The 27,528-nt window shown below is 50.5% G+C and overlaps 1 protein-coding gene across 1 annotated transcript; it reads right to left on the bottom strand.

Moving 5' to 3' along the window:
- Nucleotides 1–2,422: 2,422 nt before the first annotated feature.
- Nucleotides 2,423–27,528, bottom strand: Plekho2 (pleckstrin homology domain containing O2). The gene is made up of 6 exons (XM_041679331.1): nucleotides 27,413–27,528; nucleotides 21,231–21,380; nucleotides 12,240–12,356; nucleotides 8,654–8,758; nucleotides 6,733–6,831; nucleotides 2,423–5,173 (listed from the first exon to the last, which is right to left on the bottom strand). Exons 1-6 carry the CDS (start codon nucleotides 27,422–27,424, stop codon nucleotides 4,169–4,171), a joined length of 1,488 nt encoding a protein of 495 aa, XP_041535265.1. The 5' UTR covers nucleotides 27,425–27,528; the 3' UTR covers nucleotides 2,423–4,168.

Here is a 27,528-nt window from a genome sequence, read left to right as displayed (position 1 = left end):
ATGGAGCGCCATGGTGGAAAGGATGCTTACAACATGTGTGAAGCCATGTAAACATATGTAAACCCCCAACACCATGAAAGAGAGAGAGAGAAAGGCACCAGATGTCATGGTTTCCAGATGGGATACCCTGAGAAAGACTGTTGGCACCCACACAATTTTGCAGTTGGGAACTCTAACTTCCACTTAAATCATGAAAAAAATCCCAAACCCAAAAGAGGTCTATTACTAAAGGCGGAGGGGTGGGTGTCATCTCAGCACACATTTTTGTAACCCGAGCACTTCTGAGGTGGAGGCAGAAGGCCAGGGTTTTAAACTCATCCTCATCTATAAGCTGAGTTAAAACGTCAGATTGAGTTAATGTTAAAAAAAAAAAAAAAAAGCCTGAGGGGCCAGGCACTGGTAGCACATGTCTTTAATTCCAGCACTAGGGAGGCAGAGGCAGGCAGATCTCCATGAGTTTGAGGCCAGCCTGGTTTACAAAGTGAGTTCCAGGACAGCTAGGACTGTTACACAGAGAAACTCTATCTTAAAACAAAACAAAAACAAAAACAAGGGCTGGAGAGATGGCTCAGAGGTTAGGAGCATAGGCTGTTCTTCCAAAAGTCTAGAGTTCAATTCCCAGCACACACATGGTAGCTCAAAACCATTTACAGTGAGATCTGGTGCCCTCTTCTGGCCTGCAGGCAGTACACTGTATACATAAATAAATCTTTTTTTTTTAAAAACATATATTATTTATTTAACTTTATTTTATGTGCATTGGTACGAAGGTGTCAGATCCCCTGGAACTGGAGTTACAGACAGTTGTGAGCTGCCATGTGGGTGCTGGGAATTGAACCTGGGTCCTCTGAAAGAAGCAGTCAGTGCTCTTAACCACTGAGCCATCTCTCCAGCCCCATAAATAAATCTTAAAAAAGAAAAAGAAAACAAAAAAGCCTGAGGGGTTAGGGCACAACAGGTATACTTGCTCATATGTCTATCCTTAACACTGAAAAGACCGAGGCAGGAGAATTGAGTTTAAGGCTGTTTGTGCTTTATATCAAGAGCCTGTCTGTCTCAAATTAAAAAGGGGAGTGAAGAGGTGGGTGAATCTCCCGAGTTTGAGGCTAGCCTGATAGGCAGTTCCAGGCCAGCCAGGGCTATATAGTGAAATTGTATCAAACAAGACAAAACCACAAAAAAGCTGGGTGAGGTAGAACATGATTTTAATCCCAGCGGATCTCAGAGTTACAGGACAACCAGGGTCAAACAGAAACCCTATCTAGGGGTGAGGGAGCATACACGTACATACAGTAAGACAACACCCAGAAAGGGTTGGAATTATTAGGTGGAGGAGGGATATCTGCCTGTAATCCCAGCACACAGCAGGTCGGAGGCAGGAGAATCAAGAGTTCTAAGTCATTCTCATATCATAACAAGATTAAGGACAGCAGAGGGTACTTGAAATAAAAAGAAAAGAAAACAGGCTGGAGAGATGGCTCAATGGTATAGAACACTAGCTGCTCTTCCAGAGGGCCCTGGTTCAATTCCCAGGACCCACAGGGCTGCTCACAACTGCTTGTAACTCCAGTTCTAAAGGATCTGACACCCTCCCACAGACACACACGCAAGTAAAACAAATAAATCTTTAAAAACAACAAAAAGTCATTGTTTATGAAAAAGAAAGACATGCTGAGGAAATACTGCAAATTAAGGGAAACTAAAAAGAGAAATTACGGCACAGGCCAGGCACACGGCACAGATATGTAACTCTACCACTCTGGGGGCGGAGGTAGAAGGACTGTTGTGATTTGTGACCAGCTAAAGCTGCATAGAACTTTGTCTAAAAAAAGAAGTGAAATTAAGAACTGATGTAATGGTACACGTCTTTGATCCCAGAACCCGGGAGACAGAGGTACAAAGCCTGGTCTATATAGTGAGTTCTGGGATAGCCAGGGCTACAAAGTGAGATCCTGTTATTTCTTCAAAGAAAGAAATAACAAAACTATTATTCTGACTTTAAGTCTGCTGTGGTTTATCACTGTATGTTCCAAAACACAGAGTAGGTTTGACTTGACTTATTTATTTAAACTATCTATCTACCTATCTATCTATCTTGGTTTTTTCAAGACAGGGTTTCTCTGTGTAACAGCTCTGGCTATCCCAGAACTTACTCTGTAGACTAGGCTGGTCTTGAACTCAGAGATCTGCCTGCCTCTGCCTCCCAAGTGTTGGGATTAAAGGCATGAGCCACTACTACCCAGTTGAGATTGACTTTTTAAAAAGTACATATTTAAGTGTATAAAAGCATGACAACTGCCTTTCCAGAACTGAGTTTGGAAGGCTGCTAGTGCCCCTGATCAATTGCCACAAGCCCCTTGCTCCCTGGGGGCCGGCCTCTGTGCTCGCTCCCATACCAACATACAGGCTTGGGGCAGAGAAGTTCCATAAAATGAGATTTATTGCCAAATTTCAAGAAAGATGGTTGATAAGCAGAAGACACTGGACGCCTCCTTCCGCAGTGACAGGGAGGCAGCCCTGAACAGTCCCCATCCCCAACCCACCCCTCCAGCAAGGGAGCCAGTGGCATTTGGCCATTAAGGTAGTAACCCCAGGACTGCTTGCCCAACTAATCACTTGACAGCACAGACTGGGGCTCTAATTCCTGGAAGCAGGTGACTTGGCAGAAGTCCAGCAGCCTTCTTGCTGCTGTAGAAGGCGATTGTTCTCAAGGGACGATGGCAAGGAATCAGGACTGGACACCTAAAGACATTCTTGTTCTTGTACAGGAGATGGAGGGACAGGCAGGCTGGCATAGGAGCCCCAGGAGTGTGGCTTGAGGCTGACAGTGTGGGGGGGGCTCAGGAGCCAGACATTGCTGTTGGCTCTGCCACTCACTGCGACCCACAGCAAGGCAGTGACAGCACAGAAATGAAGGCATTAGCCTGCACAGGCCGGCAGGCCTCGGTGGGCACAACTGGTGGCTGGGAGCAGGATGAGTGGAAAGGCCACTGGCTGCTGTGACCCTCCCTTCTCTTCCAGTAAACAAAAGTGCACATGCAGATCCCAGGTGAGGGCTCCTCCCCCAGCGTCCCCAGCCCAGGCTCCAGCCTCAGTCCTGCTGGCTGCCGCAGTGGGTTGAAGACTCTAGGGTAGCCCCCAGAGCCAGAGGCGATGGGGAAGGGAGGGAGGAAGGCGAGGGGAGAAAACACTCCTCTCATTAAGAAAGGAGGGGCAGCCCACCAGGGGCCTGAGAGGTGGGTTGTAGTCACAGACTCCAGCATGTGAAGGAAAGGGGGTGGATATCAGAGCATGTCTCAGCTGAGGAAGAACCACAGAGACCCAGATAAATCCCATCTGGGAGGCACAGGAGGCGGGGGTGGGGGCAGAGGCCTGTGAAGGTTGATTAATGATAATTGCATACAGGTTTTTCCGATGGTAACACAGGCCACACTCTAGGGTTTTCATCTTCGGAACTGTGCAAGGCTGGATAGAAGCTGGCCTGGGAGCAGAGACTGCACCAGGAGGCTGGCGTTCCTCTTCTCCCCTGAAAGCCTTGAGATCTGACCATCTAATGACAGCTCTCCAGAGGGGAAGGGACACTGCCGGAAAGATCCGGTTTGCAGAGCAAATGGCTCCATCACCCAAACGCTTACCCCTCTTTAGGCTCCAGCTAAGGGCCAGATTTCACTCAGCTGACAGATGACCTGTCAGCCTGGACCCAAGGTCCCTATAGCTACTCCAAGTGGGTGTGGCTGGTTGGAAGCTGCCTGATGAGCAGGAGATGGGAGCCTCAGGCAGCTCAGCTGTGCTCTCCACAGAAGTCAGGAATGTAAACTATTGGGGTGAGAACCGAGATGATGCCATCCCGGAAACTCCAAGCATGGTGCCAAAGGCCTGAGGCAGTTTGCAACAACCACAAAGACCACAGGAGTATGTGCTCCATCCTAAGCCCAGAGCCTGGGAAAGAGGCCGGAACAGGGAGCCGGCCAGGTAGCCTGCCAGGTAGCCCTAGGTGATACCTGGCACCACTAGCCAGGGTAGGGTAGAAAGGACATCAGGAGCTTCAAGGCCTGGCCAAACTTGAAGGCTCCGATGATGTGTCCACAGTCTGTGCTGTAGCTCATTTCTTAGCAAGGCTAGGCAGTGACGTGCGTGTAGGTGAGCTTGTGCCTCGGGCTTGGCAGGCCTAGGGTGCACTTCTCCTGTAGAGGGTCACCAGCTCCTTCCGTTTCTGTGCTAGCCCAGGCGCTTCTTGGTTCAGCTCTCCCAAATCCCTCATTTCCTGCAGAACCTGGGTAGCCTGCCTCAGCTGCTCCACAGCCTGGCTGAGCAAGGACTCAGCACATACAGGTTGTGGTTCGCTGCCCAGCACCTGGTTCAGCAACTGCTCTGTCTGTTTCGAGGCCACCTTCACTTCCAGCTGGGCCCGATACAACTTTTCCTTGGGCAGCTGTGCATGCTGAGGCCCGTCTCTGAGTAGGTCCCCAAGGGAAGAGGAGCGAGGATGAAACTGGGATGGCAAGTCCCAGGAGGGGTGTGCTGGGGCTGCTCTTGTCTCCTGTGGAGCAGCAGTTCCGGGGGTGCCCATTGAAGACTTAGGACCGTCATCCATGCCATTCACAGAGACCTGTGTTGGGCCTGAAGCAGTGGTCTCAGGGGCCTCAGAACTCTGGGATGGACCAGAAGCATCCACCCCACTAATACAGGCCTTCATCTTCTCTGAAAGGATCTTGGGAGGGGGTGCAGGGGGTTTTTTGCTCTCCCTGGGGGCAGTCTCTGGAGTCTCCGAGGACAGCACCTTGGGCAGCTGGGCATTCTCAAGAGCAGAAGACTCCTCTGGACTGGGGTTCTCCCAGCTCACCTTCAGTTTCTCAGACAATGTGCTGTTAGGGAGCCTCTTAAAGTCACTGTCCTCCTCTGCTGGGGTCTCCGCATCTTCTGGACTCTCAGGATTGGCCTCGGGGCCTGCTGAGACAGGAGTCGGGCCTCTCTCTCCTGCAGGAGTCTCCATGCTGTCATCAGCGCTGGAAGTCTCGGGTACCGGGGAGGGCTTGGCAGGAGGCATGAGAGCCCGGGGTGGCTCCTGGGGCTGAGTTTCATCTGCTTCACTGACAGGAGCAAACACTGGTGGTCCACTGTCCGGGACATCGAGGTCCAGGCGCAAAAGCCCGTCAGAAGCCGCACTGGCTACCTGGTGTGAGGGTGGTATCCAGGTGTCATCTTGGATGGCCACTGGGTCAGATACAGGCTCCCCCAAATTGTTTACTCCACCTACTTCTACTTGCCTAGAGAGGTCTATCCAGCCTTTCTGCCCTTGACCTGGCCTGATTCTGGGACCTTCCTCACAGTACAGGGACCTTCCAGGGAGCTTCAGAGGTCACAAAGTTGGGCTGAGCAGGAAGCCGGTGCACGAGTGGGGAGGGTGGAGTCCAGGCTAGGACTCTCACACACTTTTGCACTCACCACGCGGTATGGCCAACACTTGGGATCACTACTGAGGCAGGGCCGTCCCTAAATTCTCAGAGTCTCTTCTCTAAGGCTGGGTTCAACCTCCTGCACACCCTCTCCTGGCTTGCCATTCCTTTCTCTCTCTGCGACTCCTCTCTCAGCTGACAGATAAGAGCAGGCTGTCTCACTACAGAACAAATCTTCCAAGGACCCTGTGTCCTTCCGGCCTGTGGTTCTCTGCTTTGGGGGCCCCCTGCAGCTGTACCTGGCAGCCCTAAACTGACTCCTTCTCTGTGAAAATATTCTGCACACATGGCCACTTTCTTTCCCCTCAGTTCTTCCCTTGCTCCTGCAGCTGCCTGGTCCTGTGCTGATGTCCCCAAATCCTAAGCCACCCAAGTCCACTTGCTTCTACTAGTGTTTCCTGACGATCTCTGTACTGGCTACCAGCCCTCTCCTTGTCAAAGGCCTTCTCTCCCGCGGCAGCCATTGCTGATAGCCTTAAGTGTCTTATTTGCTGAGCATTTTTTTCCTGGCCTTTAAAGTCTCTCCCCGACAGTTCTACTGTCAAGGCTACTCCTTACCACTTCCCCTTGCCTGGACCTTTTCCCAAATCACCTGTATCTGGGCCTGTGACATTCTTGTTTCCCACTGTGTATTACCAATCCCTTTCTCTTCCTCTTCAACCCCTGACAGAGCCTGGAATCCTTCTCCCTTCATTTCTCCCTCCTTCGACCCAAATCCACCCTAAGGATCTCAGAGAGATCTCCGGAACATTTCTTCAATCATATCCCCAACTCCTGCATCTAGGCCTCCATAGCTCCTCCCCCTTCACGCCCAGTCTAACCCCCAAACCAACAGAGCCCCGCAGCACAGCCTCAATTATTAGGCCGGGTGCCTTAGCTCCTACTAATTCCTCCAAGGGTCCCTCTCACTCCCACCCATCAACTAACCTGGTGCCAGCTTCAACTGTAACTACTCCTCCATGGTCCCTCCTGCCCCAGTCTCCTGGAGCTGTCCCTCTACTGAACTAGTCACAGCTAATAGGAACAGGCCTACCCTCCTGCTGGAAGACGACCTCTAAGTCACAGGGACTAGCTTCTCAAGCCTGTTTCCTCTGTCCAAGTTCACTGTGTGAACCATAGTTGGAAAAGGGCCCAAACATCTCTGTTGTCCTTCCTAAGCACATACCACTTAGCAAGCCCCAACTCCAGGCTAGCCCTGAGTGTCGATTGCCACCCTGAGGACCTGGAATCCCAGGTCCGCTGACCTCCCATTATTCAAACCAAGTGAAGGCCTTACCTCCTTTAAGTGGATTCTTGTTGGTGGCCGGCGCCGTTGACCCCCACGAACCCGGTTCCGTGTCACATGCTCGAGGGCACAGGTCTGATCTACTTTTACCTGGGAAGGAGTTAGAAGCAGCTGAGTCCCTGCCAGGTCTTGGGAAGACAGGAAACACTCACTGCCCAGACTCAGAGTCAGGGTCTGCACTCAGCATCCTCACTGCCCACATGTGTCTCCCTACTGTGACCTCCACTCCTCCCTGTGTCCACCCTGTCACCGGTGTTCCCTCTGCTGAGTGTGACAGTTCTCATTCTCCACAGCTTTCCTTCAGCTCAGTCTAGCAGATACATTCCTAAGCAGCCCTGAGACTGCTCGGGGGCTAAGCTGGGACAGGAGGGGAGGCCAGATCAGGACCCTCTGGGACCTAGCATGCATCAAAGTCTTGCCCTGACCTCTCTTACTCTCCTAACCCATGCCTAGGCCAGGAAAGGGCACGGCCTCTATGGCTGGGTCTGGCTGTGTAAAAGGCAGCCTCTCTTCCCTGAGTCAGGAAAGGTGGGCCCATCACATGGGAGGTCTGGACTCTGAATGCCGGAACTGCCTGTTCCTGGGAGGGAGCAGGACTCTTATTCCACTGAGGAACAGAGGGAACCTGCCAAAACTGCCAGAGACCTGTGGCCACTTTACCATCCATGATGTGGCCCACCATCCCTTCTCCCATATAGAGTCACTTTTCCCATACAGTGAAAGGCGGAGTGTGATATAGTGACGCGGGTGAACACACAGGACTCACAGGCTGGGACAGGGCAAGGAGGCGTCTCTCAAGTCTCATCTTCTGCTATCCAAATTTGTTTGTTTGCTTTTTTGTTTTTTGAGGCAGTTTCTCTGTGTAGCTTTTGAGCCTGTCTTGGAACTTGCTCTGAAGACCAGGCTGGCCTTGAACTCACAGAGATCTGCTACCACCGCCTAGCACAAGCCTAACTTTTTAAACCACCATTACCCTATGGCAATGCACAGCACAGGGGCCTCAGGAATGAAGGTCATTGCAGACAAACAGGGAAACCCTGCCCAGCTCAGGTCCATGGGCCAACTGAAGAAGGAGCTCACAGGCTAGGCAGTGGTGGCACACTCCTTTAATCCCAGCACTCAGGAGGCAGAGGCAGGCAGATCTCTGTGTTCAAGGCCAGCCTGGTCTATAAAGCGAGTTTCAAGACAGTCCACGCTATACAGAGAAACCTGTCTCAAAACAAACAAACAAACAACAACAAAAACCAACAAAAAAGAAAAAAAAGGAAGGTGTTCATGGGCTCTAAGCTCACCCCAGCCCTCAGCCTTGGAGCTGCCACTGTTTACCCAGTGAGGCTGGACTGGAAGGACACACAGACTGTGCAGCCAGTTAAATCCCACCCACTGCGTACATTCCCTTTCTTGGGTGAGCCAGCCCAAGACCCTGTGCAGATGCTCTACCACAATTATGCTCGCAGGCCACGTGCTTTTCAGTCTAAAATGAACCATTAAGGGCTGGGGATGTGGCTCAGCTGGTGGAGCGCTTGTCTAGCATACAGGAAGTCCTCCTGGCTTAGTCTCCAGCACCTCAGAAAACCAGGCTGGGTGGTACACCTGTAATCCTAGCACTCCAAGAACCAGAAGTCCAAGGTCATCCTTAGCTACACAGTGAGTTCACAACCAGAGTGCAAAAGATGACATTCTGTCTCAAAGAAACAAACAAACAAATCCTGTTTACTCATGCCTTAGTTTCCTTGGTAGAAACTGGACACTACCACTCACGCTGAAGGGCTTTGAGATTAAATGAAGTAGCCCCAGTGTTTGTAGCCACGACGGAGCTGAGGGGCAGTGTGGAATGAGGAGGGGGGGACAGGCTTCTCCTAAACTGAAGGGTCAGAGAACAAAGAACCCTCCAGAGCACCGCACCCCATACCTCATCAAAAGCCTTGTTCTTGCCCCGGTTGATCCCTTCGTTGAGGGCTTTGATCCAGGATTCCTTCTCTTCTCCACTGGGGGCCTGGAATTTGATGTCACTGACCTGTGAGAGACAGGTGGGGAGGATGGCAGATATTTTTAGGGCTCACATTTGGGGTCTTTAGGAAACCATTCCAAAGGGAAGCCTGAGTGACCCAGAGCGGTTCTGACATCGGGCTTTAAGTGGGGAGGGGCGGCATCAAGAGAGAGGCCCCCTCCAGCCGGCAGCTTCCGGAGACGTGGAGGCAACCAGCCTTGTCCTGCAGAAAGGATTCTGATACCGTCCTGCTTCATAAGGCTCTGTCTCGGGATAAGATGCATAAATAAAATCATGCTAAGTGAAGAAGGAGTCCGAGACTGACTGCCTCCCCCTGTGAGGTACCCAGAAAAAAAAAAACCAAAGACAGAAAGTAGACCGGTGACCGTGAGGGACTGGAGAAGAGAGAGTGGGAGCCAGTATTTAATGGATTTGGTTGCAGTTTCGTGAGTTTTAAAAGTGTTCTGAAGAAGGATGGCGGTGATGGCACCACCTGAAGAGTGAGGCTAATGCCTCTGAAAGTTCACTCAAAGTAGTTAAGGAAACTTTGGTCAGGAATGAAGGTGCATGTCATTTATCCCAGCACTCAAGAGGTAGAGACAGGCAGGTCTCTATGAGTCTGAAGCCACTCTGGTCTACATAGAGTTCCAGGCCAGCCAGGGGCAGGGGCTACGTAGTGAGGCCATGTCTTAAAAAAAAAAAAAATTCCGTCTGTGTGTTTGATCTTATACACGCTGCGGGGACTCTGGTAGAGCCTGGAGCTCCCCAGTGCTTCTGCTCTGGCTAGCCAGCTTACTTTAGGGATTCCGTGTCTCTGCCTGTCGTCCACTGGGGTCACAGGCAGGGCACCATACCCACATGGGTTTTACAGGTGTATTCAGGTTAGCACAGTCATCCCTTTACCACTGAGCCACCTCCCCTGTGACAAAATTATTTAAAAAGATGTATCTAGGGCTGGGGATGCCGCTTAGTTATTGGTTGAAGCCCTGGCTTCAGTCCCCAGCACCACACGAACCAGGTGTGGCTGTGCATGCCTGCAGTCCCAGCCGTTGGAAGGCAGAGGCACAGGCAGGAGAGTCAGAAATCCAAGGCCAGCTTGAATACCTGAGACTGTCTCAAAAGAAAGTTCCGAAGAAACTAGATCTGGAGCTGACCAGAAGGTGTGCGAATAGCACCCCAGCCTTCACCTGGGCAGTTTTACTTTCTCATTCATGAAATGGGATAACTCAGTTTACTACAAAGCAATGCTGAAAGAATTAAACATCAGAACTAAAGCCCGGCACACAGTAGGTGTTCAGTAAGAATAGGTGAATGAGACAGCCCATGAATGAGCCGGCCTAGGTTCCTCCCTCACCCTGTTTCTGGGCGGCTGCCTACTCTCTGACCTCAAGACGCCCTAGTTCTCTGTTGGTGTGGCCAGTTTGCCCATTCCCCGCCCTGGTATTAGATAGCGCCTCCTGCCACTCTGCCAGTTAGTTATGTAACACCACAGTACAGTGCACTTGGCCTGGCCCCCCTCAGCATCCTCATTATATAACTTCCTCCTGGCAGCACCACCTCCTCCTCAAACAGGACCCTAGGTCCCCCCTCCAAGCCGGCCACAGCCAAATGCTCATTTGCATGACTGGGCTAAATTAGATCCCGGCAGCTGATCTGCAGTTAAGTCAGAAAACCCTAGGGCACCTTGGCAGCTTCCTCTCACCCCAGCCTTCAGGGCTGCAGGGTCTCAGGCAGAGGCCACAGCGCATACCGGGACTACAAAGGCCACTCAATCCTGTGAGGTGCCAGGGGTCTAGGCAGCCCTTCTGACCCCTGCTGTCATACCTGTTAGGGGTTCAGAGTTTATGGGGTCCCCTCCCTGGTACAGACTGGCATCTCAGAGTTGAGAAACACACACTGGAAGTCAGTAGCGGCAGGAGTGGAGCAGAGAACAGTCAGGTGCTGAGTTCTCTCTTCGTAACTCTGGTCTCAAAGGGCTGAGAACAAAACTACTAGACTCAGTTGCCCCTTCTCCACTGGCCCAGTCCGCCAGCCACAGGCTGCAGGGAGGGTACTGGTTCCCTCGGAGAGATATGGCCTCAGGAAAAATCTACTGTGCTGGCCAATGGACTCACAGGGACGAAAGAACACTATGTCTGGGGATCCAGTTCTACCGTAAAGTACAGTGTGATCCTGTCTCAGTGAGCTCTGCATACCACAGGGATGACTGTCACAGGGACAATCAGAATGGACTCCAAGCAGCTATGCCTGGTGGGCTCAGGCTACAGCTCCATGCCACAAGCCCCCTGAGGAAGCTCTAACAACACAGGCTCTAGCAGGAGAAACCATGCTAATAAGAACGGCTGCAGAACAGGCAGCCAAGGCCTGGGAAAGGGGGAAGGGCAGAATGGCAGATAGGAAAAGGGGGGAGGGGAAGAGGCGGCCGGAAAGAGGAAAGGGCCAAGCTGGCCGAGATCAGCAGGGCAGCAAGGCCCAGCAGTGGCCACCCTGCTTCCTGGCAGCCGCTGTCTGTGACCTCATGGACAGGGGCGTGGGGATGAAGCAGCAGGGGGAGTGGGGCACACAAGACACTGGAGTCTTTGTTTATTTGATTAGAAAGGAAAAAAAGGCAGCCTCAGGACCAGACAGCCAGGGTCACGTGACCTCCTGGCCAGCTAGAGGCCACAAGGAAGTTGGGGAACACCCAGGGCGATGGGAAAAGCAGGCAAAGGAGGAGGATGTGCGCGGCCTCTGGGGAGCCCCACTCTAGTGCGGAATGATGAGGGTCAAGGGCCCTTGAGCAGGAGTCTGGTTGTATCTTCGTCTCCACAGCTAGCACTGCTGGCTCCAGTCCATCTCCCAAACTGTCCTGTTCCCATCCCCCAGAACCAGCCTCAACTCTTGGAAGGGTCATGGGTGGAGGAAGGCTGTTACCACAGAAGCTGAGAAGCTGCTGTATGGATGGACGGGCTCCTCTGAAGGGGTCCTACTGCTGGGTGACCCACCTAGCGCACAGCACTGGCTGAGTCCCAGAGCTAGCAAAGCAGGTGACAAGAGACAAAACCTCCTGTCACCCCACATCCACAGAAGACACGCACACAGTGGTCCTGACATGGCTAAGTGGTATCCGCGCATAAGGAAGTGCACATGCATGGACAGACAAAGGTGCCGACCTGTGTGTACTTTGCACCTCTCAAACAGCGCATACTCTGCTCAGGGGGACAGCAGGACTCCAGGACAAGAAAGGGCTTACAGGGCCTGAAAGACCATTCTCTCGTCCTCAAAGTACCCTAAACAACAGGCATTAAATGAACCTTGACCTTCAGGACACCATAAACCTGACCCCGTCGGACTAATGAGGAACATACACTGTGATCTCTTCCAGCATCCAGGACCGCAGGGACCACATAAGTGTAAGTCTCAGCCCCCCTAACGGAACCTGCAGGCTGCCTTCTTCCCCAGGCTAATCCGCTAATCTTCCCAGGCAGATCCTAGACTGCAGGGAGGCAGCCTTCAGGATTGCCCCTACCTTGTTCCCGGGGGATCGCAGCAGGATAAAGCGGTGCTTCCGCTTGAGGACAGCACGAAGGTCCTGGCACTTCTCATAGCTTCCGAGTTCCACCGTCTCGACACACTTCTGCTCGTCCTGGAGAGGGAGAGAGGCCAAAGAAGTGAGATGAGAGCCAGATCCTCTAAGAACCTCAGTCACTGAATATACATTCCAGACTCTGATCCTACTGGGCAGGAACACCGCATCACCAAGATGTGGTATTCAAACCCTGGCAAGGAAACAGTGCCAGCGTGTGCCGGCGGCATGTGTCCATAATGTTCACCATGCAGATTAAGAAGCGAATACAGCCAAGTGGTGGTGGTGCATGTCTTTAATCCCAGCTCTTGGGAGGCAGAGGCAGGCGGATCTCTGTGAATTCGAGGCCAGCCTGAGTTCCAGGACAACCAGGACTGTTTCATAGAGAAACCTTGTCTCGAATAAACAAAACACACACACAAAGACACACACACAAAGAAGTGGGATACACAGTAAGGGGTGGGTTTGTGCCTAAAGATTGGGTCTAGTGGTCCTAAAACAAGAGGCAAAAATAGGAGAAGCTAGGGAGGTTTATAAAAGGATGCCTGGGGGTCTGTGCAGGCACAGTGGCCAGACAGAGGTGTGTGGAAGAGGCAGCCTAGAAGAATCCAAGATGACATGAAACACGGTGAGAGCTTCCCATGAAGGACGTGAACCAGACACAGGCTCACATGCCCTGACTTCAGCCCAGTGATCCCGAGCCAACCGGCTCCCTCACTTAACATCTTCCCATTCTGATTGCTAGCTAGAGGGAGGGGCCTCTCACCCCAGGCTGAAGGCCGGACACAACAGAGAGGGCAGGAGCGTAAGAACACCCCCCCTCCACCAGCCTGTCACTCCAGCCTCATCACTATGTAGGCCAGTGGCCAAACGGTGCCTGGTCTCCGCCACTGGCTAGTTGTCCTGTGACTGACTCATCCAAGACGGAAACATTCCATCCTTCCGTGGAGCAGCTCAAGCAGGGAGGTAAACAGCAGCAACAACAACAAAAAGGCTTCAAGATCTCCCTGAAGATGACTGGGTTCAGAAAGCCCCTTCCCTACCATGGTAAGCAGAGCACAGCTGCAAAGACCCAGATAAACTGAGCTGCAAAGAAAAGCTACCTGGGAGAGGTTTGGGCCAACTGAGGCACCCAAGGAGGACGCTCTCCAACCCGCTATGCTGCTGCTGTGCAGTGGGCTCCAAGTTCCCAGCTTTTGTGATCGGTCGCCCATGCTGGGTGGGCTGTGGTGATGCAGCTGTCTCTGAGTCATTTCTGCTCCTGTAAGTGACCTCGAACCCATGTTCCTGTAAGTAACTCCAATAAAACTCATTGGTTCACCAAGCTGGACTTTGGTGGTGTCCGTATTTTGTCTGCCATGGGTTTCCTATCTGGGATGACTGGATGACTGCTTTGTTTCCCCAGGAAAATTTTTGTCACACAACACCAGGCTGCCTTCTAAACTTCCTGCCTGCCAGCCCTGACACTAGAAGATTTTGGGCATACGATACCTCTCGGGCAAGCTGCCTAGAATAAGCTCTCCCTTAATAGTGGTTAACTGGTTCCTCTTCTGGAGGTGACCCAGTTGGTACAACTTCCTGGGGAGCAGAAGCAGGCCGTGTGTGTATGTATACACACACACACACACACACACAGAGAGAGAGAGAGAGAGAGAGAGAGAGAGAGAGAGAGAGAGAAAGAGAGAGAGAGAGAGAGAGAAAGAGAGAGAGAGAGAGCGAGCGAGCTCTGGATGGCCTTGAATTTGCTGTGTAGACCAGGCTGGCTTCAAACTCACAGAGATCCACCTGCCTCTGCCTCCTAAGTAATGGGATTGAAAGTGTACACCATACACATCCACACATGGCTGCATGAATGATGCTTCTTCTTCTTCTTCTTTTTTTCTTTTGATACAAGGTTTCTCTGTACAGCCCTGGCTGTCCTGGAGCTCAATTTGTAGACCACGCTGACTTCAAACTCACAGAGACCCACCTGCCTTTGCCTCCCAAGTGCTGGGATTAGAGGCGTGCGCCACCACCAGCCAGCTTGATTGATGCTTCTTTGGTTGCTCTGTGCCAGTGGCCCTCCAGTGTAGGATCTAGTGCTCTCAGCCTCTGAGGGCCCCATCACTTAGTGCCAGGGTCATGCAAGCAACTACAAAAGCACTGACCAACGCGTCCAATGCCACTTGATAACTTGCTAGAGATGCAGCTTTGTGGGTACCTTCTGATCCAATCATAAACTTGGAAAGCATGGGCTGAAAATGTGAATTTGTTTGTGTGTTTGTTTTTTTTGTTTTTTCAAGACAGGGTTTCTCTGTATAGCCCTGGATGTCCTGGAACTTGCTCTGCAGACCAGGCTGGCCTCAAACTCACAAAGATCCACTTGCCTCTGCTTCCCAAGTGCTGGGGATAATGTGAATTTTAACCATCACTCCAGGTGACCCTGGTGTAAGCAAACCCCTGAGAACTCTTTCTTTATGCCAGACATATTCAGTCTCAGCAGCCTTGAGGCTTTTAATAACGTCCAAATCTGCTAAAGGCACTGCACACTTTGGCCACAGGACAGAGAAATCATGGAACTAAGCAGGAGGCTGCCTCCCAGCTGGCTAGTTTCCATTGTGCTGGAAGGTGTTATGCAGACTGCTGGGAGAAAACGGTCATCAATGGTCTTTCCCAGCTAGAAACCTGCAAGTGACAAATCCATCAGTCTGGCAAGATGCACTCGTTGGTGCAACAGAGTCACAACTGCTACGGGTACAGCCAGCTTCTCTCTGACCAGATCTGAGGCCTGCCCTACAGAAGAGAATTCTTGGCTGCTATTATTAACATATCGTGCTCTAGAGAGGTGGCTCAGAGGTTAAGAGCAATTGTTGCTCTTGCAGTTGCTTGAGTTCAGTTCCTAGCATCCACATGGTGTTTCATAACTATCCATAATTCCAGGGAGGCTATGACCTCCAAAGACACCAGGCATGACTGTGGTGCACATATACACATGTAGGCAAAACATCCAAGCACATGAAATAAAATTAACTTCTCTCTCTCTCTCTCTCTCTTCTCTCTCTCTCTCTTTCTCTCTCTCTCTCTCTCTCTCTCTTGAGACAGGGTTTCTCTGTGCAGCCCTAACTGTCCTAGAATCTCACTCTGTAGACCAGGCTGGCCCCAAACTCACAGATCCTCCTGCCTCTGCCTCCAAAGTGCTAGAACTAAAGGCATGCGCCACTGCCGCCTCACAAAATAAATCTTAAAACAATAACAACAAAAAATAAAATAGAATAGAATAAAAAATACCTGGTCAAAGACCATGTTGGAGAGGTCCGAGCTGGGAACTTACTACTATTGCTTCCCTAATGCCTTTTAAATATATGTTTATAATCCACAGATTAGTGCTGCTCTCAGCCTTGGCCGGAGAATTTCTGTTTACACCGACGAACTCTAATGCAGAGAGTCAAAACTGATCAAAGTGTTTCAAGAATGACTAACTGTTGAGTGCTCAACCCTAAACAGGACATCTCCATCAATCCCTTTAAGGAGCAGAGAGCATCATGGAAATGGGGGTGGAAAGAATGTGAGAGCCAGAGGGTAGGGAGGAGAGCTGTGGAACACTGTCTCCTGGACACGTCCGACTGCTGCAACCATCCGTTCACAGCAGCAGTGGCTACCTTTATAAGACTCCACCAACATTCTGTCATGGGTGGGGAGGGGAGCATGAGCCCCCACTCAGCCCTGAGGGGCTAGGGCAGCCAGCCAATGATTGCCGAGAAAGAAGTCATTTTCCTGGTGCTGTAATCATTGTTAACATACCCTTGCTTAAGTAAATGACCCTCTACTTATGACCATGTAAGTAACCCTAGTTAAATGCAGTGGGGACACACATACACACACACACAAATATTGGGTATGGTGGTGGCATATATAATAAATTTTATATATATATATATATATATATATATATATATATATATGCATGTATACACACATAAACACACACATTAGCAAGATGGCTAAGTAGGTGTACTGGCTGGTTTTGTGTGTCAACTTGACACAAACTAGAGTCATCAGAGAGGAGGGAGCCTCAGTTGGGGAAATGCTTCCATGAGGTGCAGCTCTAAGGCATTTTCTCATTTAGTGATCAATGGGGTTGGACCCAGCCCATGATGGGTGGTGCTGTCCCTTGGCTGCTGGTCCTGGGTTCTATAAGAAAGCAGGCTGAGCAAGCTATGGGAAGTCAGCCAGTAAGCAGCTCCCTTCCACAGCTTCTACATCAGCTACTGCCTCCAGGTTCCTGCCCTGTTTGAGTTCTTGGCCTGACTTCCTTCAGCAATGCTGAAGTTGTAAGCCTGATTAAAACCCTTTCCTCCCCAACTTGCTTTTTGGTCATGGTGTTTCGGTGCAGCAATAGAAACCCTGACTAAGATGGTAGATGAATGTTCTTACTGCCAGACTTGATACCCTTGGGTTCAATCCGCACAACCCACATGGTGAAAGGAGAGAAGTGATCCCTCAAGCTGTCCTCTGATTGCCACAATAACAGTATGGCATATGTCCCTCCACCCCACAAGTAAGTAAGTAAGTAAATGAAAAGGCAAAAGGACTTTTATAAGAACTCCCACACCCAGATAACATCTCAGATCAATGTTAGGGTGAGGCTCAGACCTCAGTACTTTTCTTTTTTGGTTTTTCAAGACAGGGTTTCTCTGTGTAATAGCCCTGGAACTAGCTCTTGTAGACCAGGCTGGCCTCGAACTCACAGAGATCCTCCTGCCTCTACCTCCCAAGTGCTACGATTAAAGGCGTGCACCACCACCACCCTCCTGAGCTCAGTACTTTTCAAGGCAGATGGCTGACATGTTTTCTCCTCAGCCTCTCAGGGGGAAAGGGACTCGATGGCCAGGGCAGCCTGCTCACTCTGCCCAGGTGCCATCACGTGTCAGTTCCCATTTTTGCTTCCACGTATCTCTTTTTAAGCCCTGATCCTTAATCCTGTTCAGGTTCTTCCATGAAACATACAGACCAGAAAAATTCTTCTATTCTGGGAATCTCCCCTAATAACCTGCCATGATCCCCCAAATCTTAGTGCTCTTGTGTCTTACCCACTACGGGGGGCATGCAGACACCTATAAAGCACTTGCCAATTACCAGGCTAGATGCCGGGAAGGCTGAGCCTCGACACAGAAGATCACAGTTCTATCTCACCCTTGCCCGGCTCTCTCCTAGTCTCTGTGTGTCTGTCTCCATATGCTCCCCAGCGGCACTCCACATGAAGTAGCTCTCAAGAGAGGAATACAGGGGTTGTAGCTATAGCTCTATAGCTCTATAGGGTGCTAGAACACTTGTCTCGAATATACAAAGTCCTGGGTTTCTTCCTCAGCACCACACAACCCAGGCATGGTGGCTGTCTTAATGGCTGACAACAACTGGATGGGGGATCACTTCCCTCCTTCTACCATGTGGGTTCTGGGATCGAGTTTAGGTCATCAGTCTTGGCAGTTGTCTTAGTTTATCATGTGATAGACACCATGACCCAAAGCAGCTTGGGGAAGAAAGGGTTCGTTTCATTTTACAACCTGAAGTCCATCATCCAGGGAAGCCAGAGCAGGAACAGGAATCTGGGTGTAGGAGCTAATGGAAGCCATGGGGGATGCTGCTTACTGGCTTGCTCCCCATGTCTTGCTCAGCCTGCACCCAGGACCACTAGTTCAAGGGTGGCACCACCCACATCAATAATCAAGCAAGAAAATGAAGCCCAGGCTTGCCCATAGGCTAGTGTGGTGGTGGCACTTTCTCAGCAGAGAGTCCCTCTTTCAAAGTGACTCCAGCCTGTCAGGTTGACACAATTAGCCAGCACTGTGCACACACCTATAATCCCAGCACGTGGGAGGTAGAGGCGAGAGAATTAAAAATTCAAGGACGTCCTTAGCTAGTTCAAGGCCAGGTGGGGACACACAAAACCCTGCCTTTAAAAACACGCACACACACACACACACACACACACACACACACACACACACACAGTACCAGTTTGCCAGAATGGTGCCCAGCCTAGAGTAAGACCTTGGCATCCAGGAGAAGCTCCAGCAACAGTTCCACACCCACACCTACCCAGGCTCCCCAGTGGACAACTACCAGCCCAAATGCACCTTCTTCTTAGGAACAAATTCACTCTGTCTTCACTACCCAGCAACCCAAGGCTGCCTGGCTTGGGACAACTCAACACTGAAGTGCTGAATCATCCAGGGCCTTCTGCAGTTCAGAGAGGATAAAGCAGGAGGCATTGGGCGGGGGCAACAGTTTTGGAACATCAGCCTCTGACAGCAGAGAAGCAGCCAAGAGCCGTCTGCACTCGCCTAGTTCCTTACATCAGAAAGAGGAATTGAACTAATAAGCATTTCTCAATTCCTTCTCCTGAGCCAAGCTCCATCCCTGGGTGCTAAGTTCTTGGAATCACATTTAAGTTTTTCATAGTGATTTTTTTTTAAAGTATGATTTGGATTTTTCATCTTTAGGGAATGTGAAACCCTGCCCACTTCCCAGCCGTGGCCAGATGTGGAAAGGCAGTCTAGGACAAGTATGGCAGCGCCTGACAGGCTGACAGCCGAGAGCCTGTCACTCAGCTCCTGTAGCAGCTGGCACTGGAAAAAAACATATCAACCATCCTCCCCCCCTTTGCTTTTTCTAATAAAAATATCCCTCGTCTGCCACTTTTCCAGCTGTGGCACATCCTAATTTGGTAAGTGCGGAACATCTGGGAGGCTGTCTGCTCATCGTCATTCCTTACTGTTCTCCCACGGCTTCTCCGTCATCCAGACTCCTGGGGACTCAGCAGGACAGGCAAGGTGTTTTTCTTTTCTTTCTTTCTTTTTTTGGAGACAGGGTTTCCTCTGTGTAGCTCTGGAATTCATTCTATAGACCAGCCTGGCCTCAGACTCACAGAGATGGCCTGCCTCTGCCTCCCAAGTGCTGGGACTAAAGGCGTGTGGCTGACAGGAAGCTTTTCAAAGGCAACTCCTTGAAACCCTTAAATCAGGCTACTTGTGCTTTCGTGGCCCAGGGCACTTAGGGATGTGTGAAGCTGCCTTAAAGGGGCTGAGAGAGGCTGATAGGTAAGATGCAGGCTCCTTCTATCCTCACAGAATCTATGAAGACATACAGTATTGCCCCGTTCTCAGCCAATGGGCCTCTGTAGCCTCAACCCCAGCACCAAGAAGAATAGCCACCTTTCCTTCGAGTCTTTGTGTAACAGCATCTCTGATGCTTCCTTAACTAATAACTTTAGCTTTTGTTTTGAGACAGGGTCTCACACTATAATCTAGACTAGCCTCGAATTTAGGGCAGTCCTCCTGCTTTGCTGGGATTATAGGTGTAAGGCTGTCAATTTTAGTATTCTTAGGTTGTCCAAATCTTAAGCCTAGGGAAGGGGATGAGAATCTGAGTGTAACCCCAGCATTTCTGCCATGAGATGGGAAACAGAGACAGGAAAATCCCCAGGAGGCTGTGGTCCAGCTAGCCTTGAGTATGCAGGTGAGACTGACACCCAAGGCCGTCTTCCGACTTCCATACGTGTGCCTTGACAATACAAGCCCTCACAGATGAACACTTACGCATACACACGTGTTGTGCACATGTAAATGTATAAAGAAATAAATGTTTAATAAGTATCAACTGTTAGCTCAGTGTTAGAGGAGAGGAAGGCTGCAGCTTTTCAGCCTTTGGAACAGCCAGGCAGTTACAAAGTCGGAAAAAGGACTCCAAGCCTCAGTGCAAGTTTCTAGTACCAATTCCAACTGGAAAGTCCTTCAGGCGACATCTGCTGTTGGAGGTGGCAAGGAGTATTTAACATTTTATTTGTGTGTCCTTTCGTTTGTTGTTTTTGAGACAGGGTCTCTCTATGTTGTCCTGGCTGTCCTGGAACTCTCTATATAGACCAGGCTGGTCTCCAACTCACAGATAAACCCCCGACTCTGTGAGTGCCGGGATTAAAGGTGTTCATTATCACTCCTGTCATTTATTTAACATTTTAAAGTTTTTCATCTGGATGGTGGTGGTGCATACTTTTAATCCCAGCACTCAGGAGGAAGAGGCAGGTGGATCTCTATGAGTTTGAGGCCAGCACTCAGAAGGCAGAAGCAGGTAGATCTCTGTGAAGCCAGCTTGGTCTACATAGAGTGTTCCAAGCCAGCTGAAAGGTGAGAGCTTTTTTTCAATCAATCAATCAATCAATCAATCAATAAATGGGGGCCTGGTTAGATGGCTCAGCAGTTAACACTGCTGGTCTCACAAAGGACCCAGTTTTGGTTTCCAGCACCTATATCACAAGCATCTGCAATTTCAGTTCCAGAGAATCTGAAGGCCTCTTCTGGCCTCCCTCAGCACTATACACAAGGTACACATATACACATAAATGAAAATGCTCATACACATAAAATAAAAATTATATTTTAAAAAAGGTATGAAGATTAAGGGTTAATTAACATTTTTCGTGCTGATGCTAACTGAAACATCTTCAGTTTTTTTTTTTTAAATGCTTCCATGAAACTTTGGCCAAACCCAGGAAGCTCCAGTGTATAGGTAGGTAGTTGAGGAGACTCAGTACAACATGCACAGAGGGCCATAGACTCCTCACTGAGGAACTCTTAAGTTTGAAGTATCACCCCCATAATACACACAGAGACCCAAAGGAGATAAGAGGCTTGCCCAGGGTGACACAGCATGTCAGCGGTGAAGTGGGGTCAGTGTGGTAGCACACGCCTCTAACTCTAGCACCCGGAGGCAGAGGCAGATGCATTTCTATGACTTTTTAGCCAGCCAGCCTGGTCTACATAGTAAGACCCTGTCTCAAACCATACACAAAAGCAACCAAATCAAAAAGCAAAACGGAACGAGTCTTCCTGCCCCAGTCCTCCTGCTGGCCTGCCTGCCTCGCTCTGTCTCTGCTGTCAGGGTCAAGCAAGCCCTCACCTCATTCTCGTAGACCAGCAGCTGGGCTTGGCAGAGGAGCAGGTAGCGGTCCTTCCATAAACCCAGGAGCCCTCCACTGCTCTTCTTGATCCAGCCAGCCTTGTCTGCTGTCCGTGCTCCACGAGGCTTCTCGCTCCCCTCCTTCATACTCTGTAAGACAGTACCAGGACACATCATGAGGGCTGCTGCCATGAAGCCATATGGTCCACAGATCACACGAGGGATGCATCTAGTGTTGGGTACATCATCCTACGTGAAGTTTCCCCAGGTACCCTCCAGGCAGATATCAGAAAAAACAGCAGTAGTAATAGCCACCACCTTACACGTGAGCCCTGTACTGTGCACAGCACACATAGCTTCACCTAACTTTTATAACTGCTCTCCACTATGGTAGCACTGTTAGCCACAGTCGCAGCAAACTGAAATTCAGATCATGTGGCTAGAGAGACAGAACCAAAATCCAAAGCAGGTCTCTCTGAACTCATTTTCTTCCCACTCCTGTGCCTCCCCGTGTTTATTAAACTGGTGAACAAATGTATTGAGCCCATATAATGTCACATGTCACTGGGGAGAGAACAAAAGCGATACAACCTTCCTTCATCGAGTACACAGTGGGGAGATGGAGTAGCTAAACAAGCAAATGCCCAGGAACGCACACATTAACTAACGTAAAGTGCTATGAAGGGGCAGGGGAGATGGCTCAGCGAGTAAAGGTGCTTGTCACCAAACCTAGTGACCCGAGTTCGATCCCCAGAACCCACATGGTGGAAAAAGAGAACCAACTCTCACAAGCTTCTGATTTTCATATGTGTGCACACATGCACACACACACAAACAAACACACACACACATGCAATAAAAAAGAAAAGGGGACCTGGTGGCCCAGAAAAGGCACTTTCTCTCTCTCTCTCTCTCTCTCTCTCTATATATATATATATATATATATATATATATATATATATATACACCTTCCTGACTTTCTAGAGACTCCAATACAGCTTCCTGCCCTGAAGCAGGGGACTCCTTAGTTCTCATGCCCATGCCAGGGTAGGACTGTGGGGTGGCTACTTCCTCTGATGAAGACTCTGGGAACTGTCTCTTTGGTCACAGGCTGGTGTTAAGTTCAAATCATTCTGCAGAAGGCAGCTACACGGTGGTCTCAGGGTCTGTCATGTCCCATTCACAACCTGCTCAGATGGCTGGGTGCTAGGTACACAGGAACACAGACGTCTACATGTCTACCCGATGGGGTCAGATTCACCCCTGAGTCCTAAGCACTTAATCTTGTTCACTGATACCTAATGAACGCCAAAGTTCTATTTGTAAAAATAAAAAGTTAAATATACCCTATTTCTAACCACTGTGCTAAACTTAGAGGTTCCTGGGGTACTGAGTGTGCGGAAGGGTGGCAGAGAAAGGATCAAGAGTGCATCAGAATCGAGAGGACACTAGAAGGAAATCAACACCGACTAATTTCAACTACGTTATAATTTACATAGAGCTCCAAAAAGGGCCCCATTGAAAGGCACGCCTCTCCCCAGAGATACCCTGTGGCCACAGATGTCTTTGGAAGGACAAGCCCAGGCAGATAGAAGTGTGGTGAGCTGTCAGGAGCTGGGCAGGGCCTGGCTTCTGTGTTATGGTAGAGAGGCTCCAGCCAGTGTCTCTCTATAGCCCTTCTTCCTCCTGGAACTTCACACATTCTGCTTCACTGGGAGTGTGGGCTTTGGAGCCCACGTCCCACAGACCAGAAAGAGATGGTGCAAATGATGCCACTTCTTTCTGTCTTGGTTTGCTCACCTGTATAAATAGGAATCCATTTGTTTTTCTGCCTTTTGACTAAGACAATATAGAAATAGGATTCCATGAAGACAGGGGACTTTGTTTTGTTTACTGCTATTCTTGGACAGTGCCTGGCACACAGTTAAGGGCTGGATACACGTTTGTTACTAAATGAGAACAAGACACACGTCCTAGCATACCTAGCTTAGTAACTGGCAGCTGTCACTCTTGTTACTGTTGTTCTGCCCATCATTGCCAGCCCCCCCTTTGAGTCTCAGGGACCTCTCTCTAGATCTGGTTCTCAATTTAGAACGAGAGCTGAGCTATATCTGCCCGTCCCACACCTCCAGGAATGTGGGATATCCCTTCTGGTCTTCTAACTTGGTGCATGGCAAGAGAAATGGGGAAGTGGGCTGGTTCCAAATGATCTTCCCGGATGCAGGAATGAGGAAGTGAGGAGGCTGACAGTAGCCACCCTGCCAGGGGAAGGAGGAAGAGACTTCAGGGCCCCTGGACAATAATGGGAGATTCTCCCATTCAGTCGTGTACCTAATTCTCCTGAGCCACTGCTCACAGCATGCTCTCACAGGCTGGGGGATGTCCAGGGACCTAAGTCTCTCAGTGACCCAGGCAGGCTGCCACAAGGTCCAGGACTGGAAGAGAAGAACTACAGAGTAAGAATCCCTATGTGCGCGCGTGCGAGTGCATACATACACACACACACACACACACACACACACCTATCAGCATGCCAGCACTGCTGGCCACCCCCTGGGCCCTGAGCTCTCAGTGTCTCCTGAACAAGGTTGTGGGGACTGTGGAAGCTGCTGTTCACATCGCCCATCTCTGAGTTCCAAGTTTTTCTTCTGATTCCAGAAAGCACAACCCACCACCCACCCTTTAAAAGAGATCTCACGCCCCTGCGATCTCCTCTATCTGCCTCCTCCACTGTCTGCTACGTAAAACTTCACATCAGCTGGAAGCTCTGGGGGCCAAGGTTAGAACCTAGGCCTTGATCGCTGTCACCTCCGGACAGGGAATGCACACCAGAGTGCCTAGTGAATACCAAGACTAGATGAGCTAGGGAAACCAGTCCAAGGTCTGTAAGGTGGGTGGGGACCAGTATGGACTGGGCAGGAGGGTTAGAGGAGGTTAGGGAAGGGAACAGTTGAGGGTTTGCAGATGGTGTGAGGCAAAGCCCAGCCATCCTATGGGAGGCCTGGCTAAATGCCAGGGTCCTACTTGCCTCCACCCTCCACCAAACTCCCTCCCTGCCTCCTTAGACCTCCTCCCACCAGGGGTCTGGCTACACCCCAGTAAGTTTTAACATGGCGCCCCTCCCCTTGGCAGGGTTCACAGGGGAGGTTTTGTCTTGTTCAGCCCAGTCTCTCCAGCTCCTCTCTTCTTACTGACCAGCTGACCACTGTTTCTGTTCCCCTCCCAGCCATCCTCAGCAGGCCTTCTCCTGCCTCCTGCAAGCAACTCCTGACGTACCCCATGGCATCAGTCTGGCTTCCTAGGCCTGACATGGGAGTGTATCAGGGCTATTCTTTCAAAAAACAAGGAGGAAAAAGAGACAGGTTGCCTTGACCCTGAGTAGGAAAGAGAGACACAAAAAGCTACAGTAAAGTTACAACAGACAGAAGAAACCTTGTTGGCAAGGCACATGGCAGGCAGCTTGTGATGACTTCTGCCCTTCAACTAAACCCAACTCCAAGACAAGCATGATGGCAAATGTCTTTAAGCCCAGCACTTAGGACGCAAAGACAGGAGGATCTCTGAGTTCAAGACCCACCTGGTCTGTATAGGGAATACTATTCCACCAACCAGGACAACATAGTGAGACCCTGTCTCAAATTAAAAAAAAAAAAATTAAGGATCTATTCTATCAGAGGCCTAGAATGAAGCATATGGAAAAAGGAAAAAATACAGCTCCTGCCCTAAGGAATCATCTAGGTTAATAAAGACAGTACTCAGCCTGCCTGAGGGAAGCTTTAGGAGGGTGGGTGCTTGAGGGAGCACTTGTCTGTGGGGAAACTCATGGCACTTACCCTGAGGAAGTCCCCCATCCTAGCCTTCTGCTGCAACAACGGCCTGGGATTGATACAGAAATTCTTTCAGAAGGCAGGTGTACGAGGAGAAGTAAAGGCAAAAAGGCATCAAAGACTTCCCACTCTTGTGGCTCTAGAGACGTGGCTCAGAATTAAGAGCACTGGCTGCTCTTCCAGAAGACCTGGGTTCGATTCCTGACACCTACATGGCAGCTCACAACCATCTTTAACTCCAGTTTCAGGATATCTGCTGTCCTCTTACGGCCTCCAGAGGCACCAGCCATGCAAGTGGTTCACAGACACGTATGCATGCAAAACACCCATGCATATAAAATAAAAAAATTAAAAAAAAAAAACACTTCATATTCTCAATCCTTTTGCTACAGAAGAGACAAAGCAAAGCAGAAAGCGCGAGAGGCTGGCCCAGTGTCATAAAACCTGCGACAAGATGCTGCCACGCCTGTCTCAGTAATGGTCAGGGCAAGTGGCAGTCTGGAGCCAGGAAAGGGGTGGTTTGGGATGGGCAATGGGGCAGAACCAGGGAGGCCGAGAGCTAAGGTTTCTAACCCTACTCCAGGGCCAGCAGCAACACTGATATTTTTGGTTTTCAAAGCTTTTGCACACACATTATCAGATTTCTGGATTCCCCCTCCCTTCTCATTTTACAGTTGAAGACCAGAAAGCACAGATAGACAGATGCTAGAGCCCAACCCAGCACTTCTCCAAGCCTCAGCCTGACAGGGATCACCCACCATCCTACATCCTACACAGAGGCCAAGGGAGGCTTGGCCCCAGGGTCCTGGGACCCAGGAAGTGCAAAGCACAAGGGCGGGAAGCGGCTATGTGAAGGTGAGGTGGAAAGGTGGCCTGAGGGTCAGTGGCCATAATTAAGAGGTATTTTAGAGAAGGATGGACACAGGCATGGGGAAACAAGGGAAAACTGTTAAGCAGGAAGCAACAAGAGTTAGGGGTACCAAAGAGAGGACAGGCACAGAGAGCTCCCAACTCTGTGGATGAGACATGGGGTTGGACGGGGAAATAGCATGGGCAAGATGTTAATGAGCCGGATAGTCAGGAGTTTTTGGTATCTGGAACCAGAAAGTAGCAATGGTAGCAGTTCTGAACCAGAGAGAGCACAGGGCAGTACTGAGCCCAGGAAGCCCCAGGAGGACTTCCTTCAACTGGGGACCAGAGCAGATCAGGAGATGGAGTAATCCTGACCCACACATCCTCTGGGAACAGGGGAGGGGCCTTGGACAGAGAGCACAGCCATTGCAGGAGGGGAACGGAGGGGCAGGCAGCAGCCCCACCCGTAACAGCAAGAGAAACCACAGCAAAACAGGGGCCTGCTTTTGCCCCTTACCTGGACCCACTCTGAGTGCAGGGACCACAGTCCAACCGTCAGGTCTAGGGGAGGAGGTTAGGCCCTGTGTTTTATAGAAGAGGAAACACAGACTGAGAGGGGAAGTGACTTATCTACCATCCCACACAAACTCAGGGTCCAGCCTACAGGGAACAGAGCCTTGCTGCTCCGGGAAATACGCAAGGGGACACTGACAGGAACGCAGGCAGCTGAGCTCACTGAAGGCACCCCAGCTGGCAGGGTGGCTCCGGAGGGGAAAGCTTCATCATTCTTCCCCACCCTTCAAAGGATAAGAAAGTCTTCTTTTTACTCATTTCATGAGCATGCAGCAGGTGACTGCTGTGTATTGGAACCTTGGATAACGGGAACGCTGAGAGAGCAGAGGACAGAGGAATCTCAAGGGGCATGGCTGATCCAGCCCTTGCTTCTGAGGGAGGTAGCTGACCTGACCCTTCAACTAACATCCTCAGATAGACAAGGGCAAAAGCAGTGGGGACTCTTGAGAGATTTACACATGGAAGACAAAAGCGATTTCTTCGGCCCTGCCACCAGGCTCCATTACAGTCTCATTCCTTGAGACAGTGACCTAGGACCGCTAAGAACTTTCCTCCCCTAACACACACATAAGCATAAGCAGTCTGACTCCTCAAGAGTCTTGGCAGGCAAGAAGTCAAGAAAGGGTGTAACGGGATTCAGGCACAGCAACCCAATCTACTTTCAGCAAGTCACCCAACTCCCCAGGGCCTCAGTCTCCCCTCCAATCCAATGGGAATCATGACAGGCACTGTTCCCAGTTGATGAGAAAAGCCCAAAACATAACGGACGATGCTGTCGGCGAGATGCAGGACTAGACCTCCACCCCGTCCCTACCCCATCGGTCCAGGCTCTGCCTGAAGGAAGGAAGGGAAAGAGTAGGTAGAGACCCGTGCAAGTAGAGCGGGCAGGACCCCAGGCCAGCACCCTGCTCCGTCTGGCCCAGCCCTCACCTCCTCCTCCATGGCGAGTCTGTGAGGTCCGGCCGTTTAGCCGCTTACTGCTGCCCGCGCCGCGCGGGCTCCGCTTGCTCCATCTAAGCGCAGCCGGGCGGCGGCTCGCTGTTTTC

This window comes from Microtus oregoni, unplaced genomic scaffold (assembly GCF_018167655.1).
Source record: "Microtus oregoni isolate MIOR12 unplaced genomic scaffold, Mior012 000032F_ref0000030, whole genome shotgun sequence".
Lineage (NCBI taxonomy): Eukaryota > Metazoa > Chordata > Mammalia > Rodentia > Cricetidae > Microtus > Microtus oregoni.
Note: the sequence above shows the minus strand (reverse complement) of the source record. Positions and strands in the feature narration are given on the sequence as shown.

Coding starts and splice junctions, on each gene's coding strand:
- Plekho2 (XM_041679331.1), bottom strand. Junction 12,357..21,230: donor TGCTGGTCTACGAGAATGAG/GTGAGGGCTTGC, acceptor CTCCCTCTCCAG/GACGAGCAGAAGTGTGTCGA. Junction 6,832..8,653: donor AGAACAAGGCTTTTGATGAG/GTATGGGGTGCG, acceptor ACTCCTTCCCAG/GTAAAAGTAGATCAGACCTG.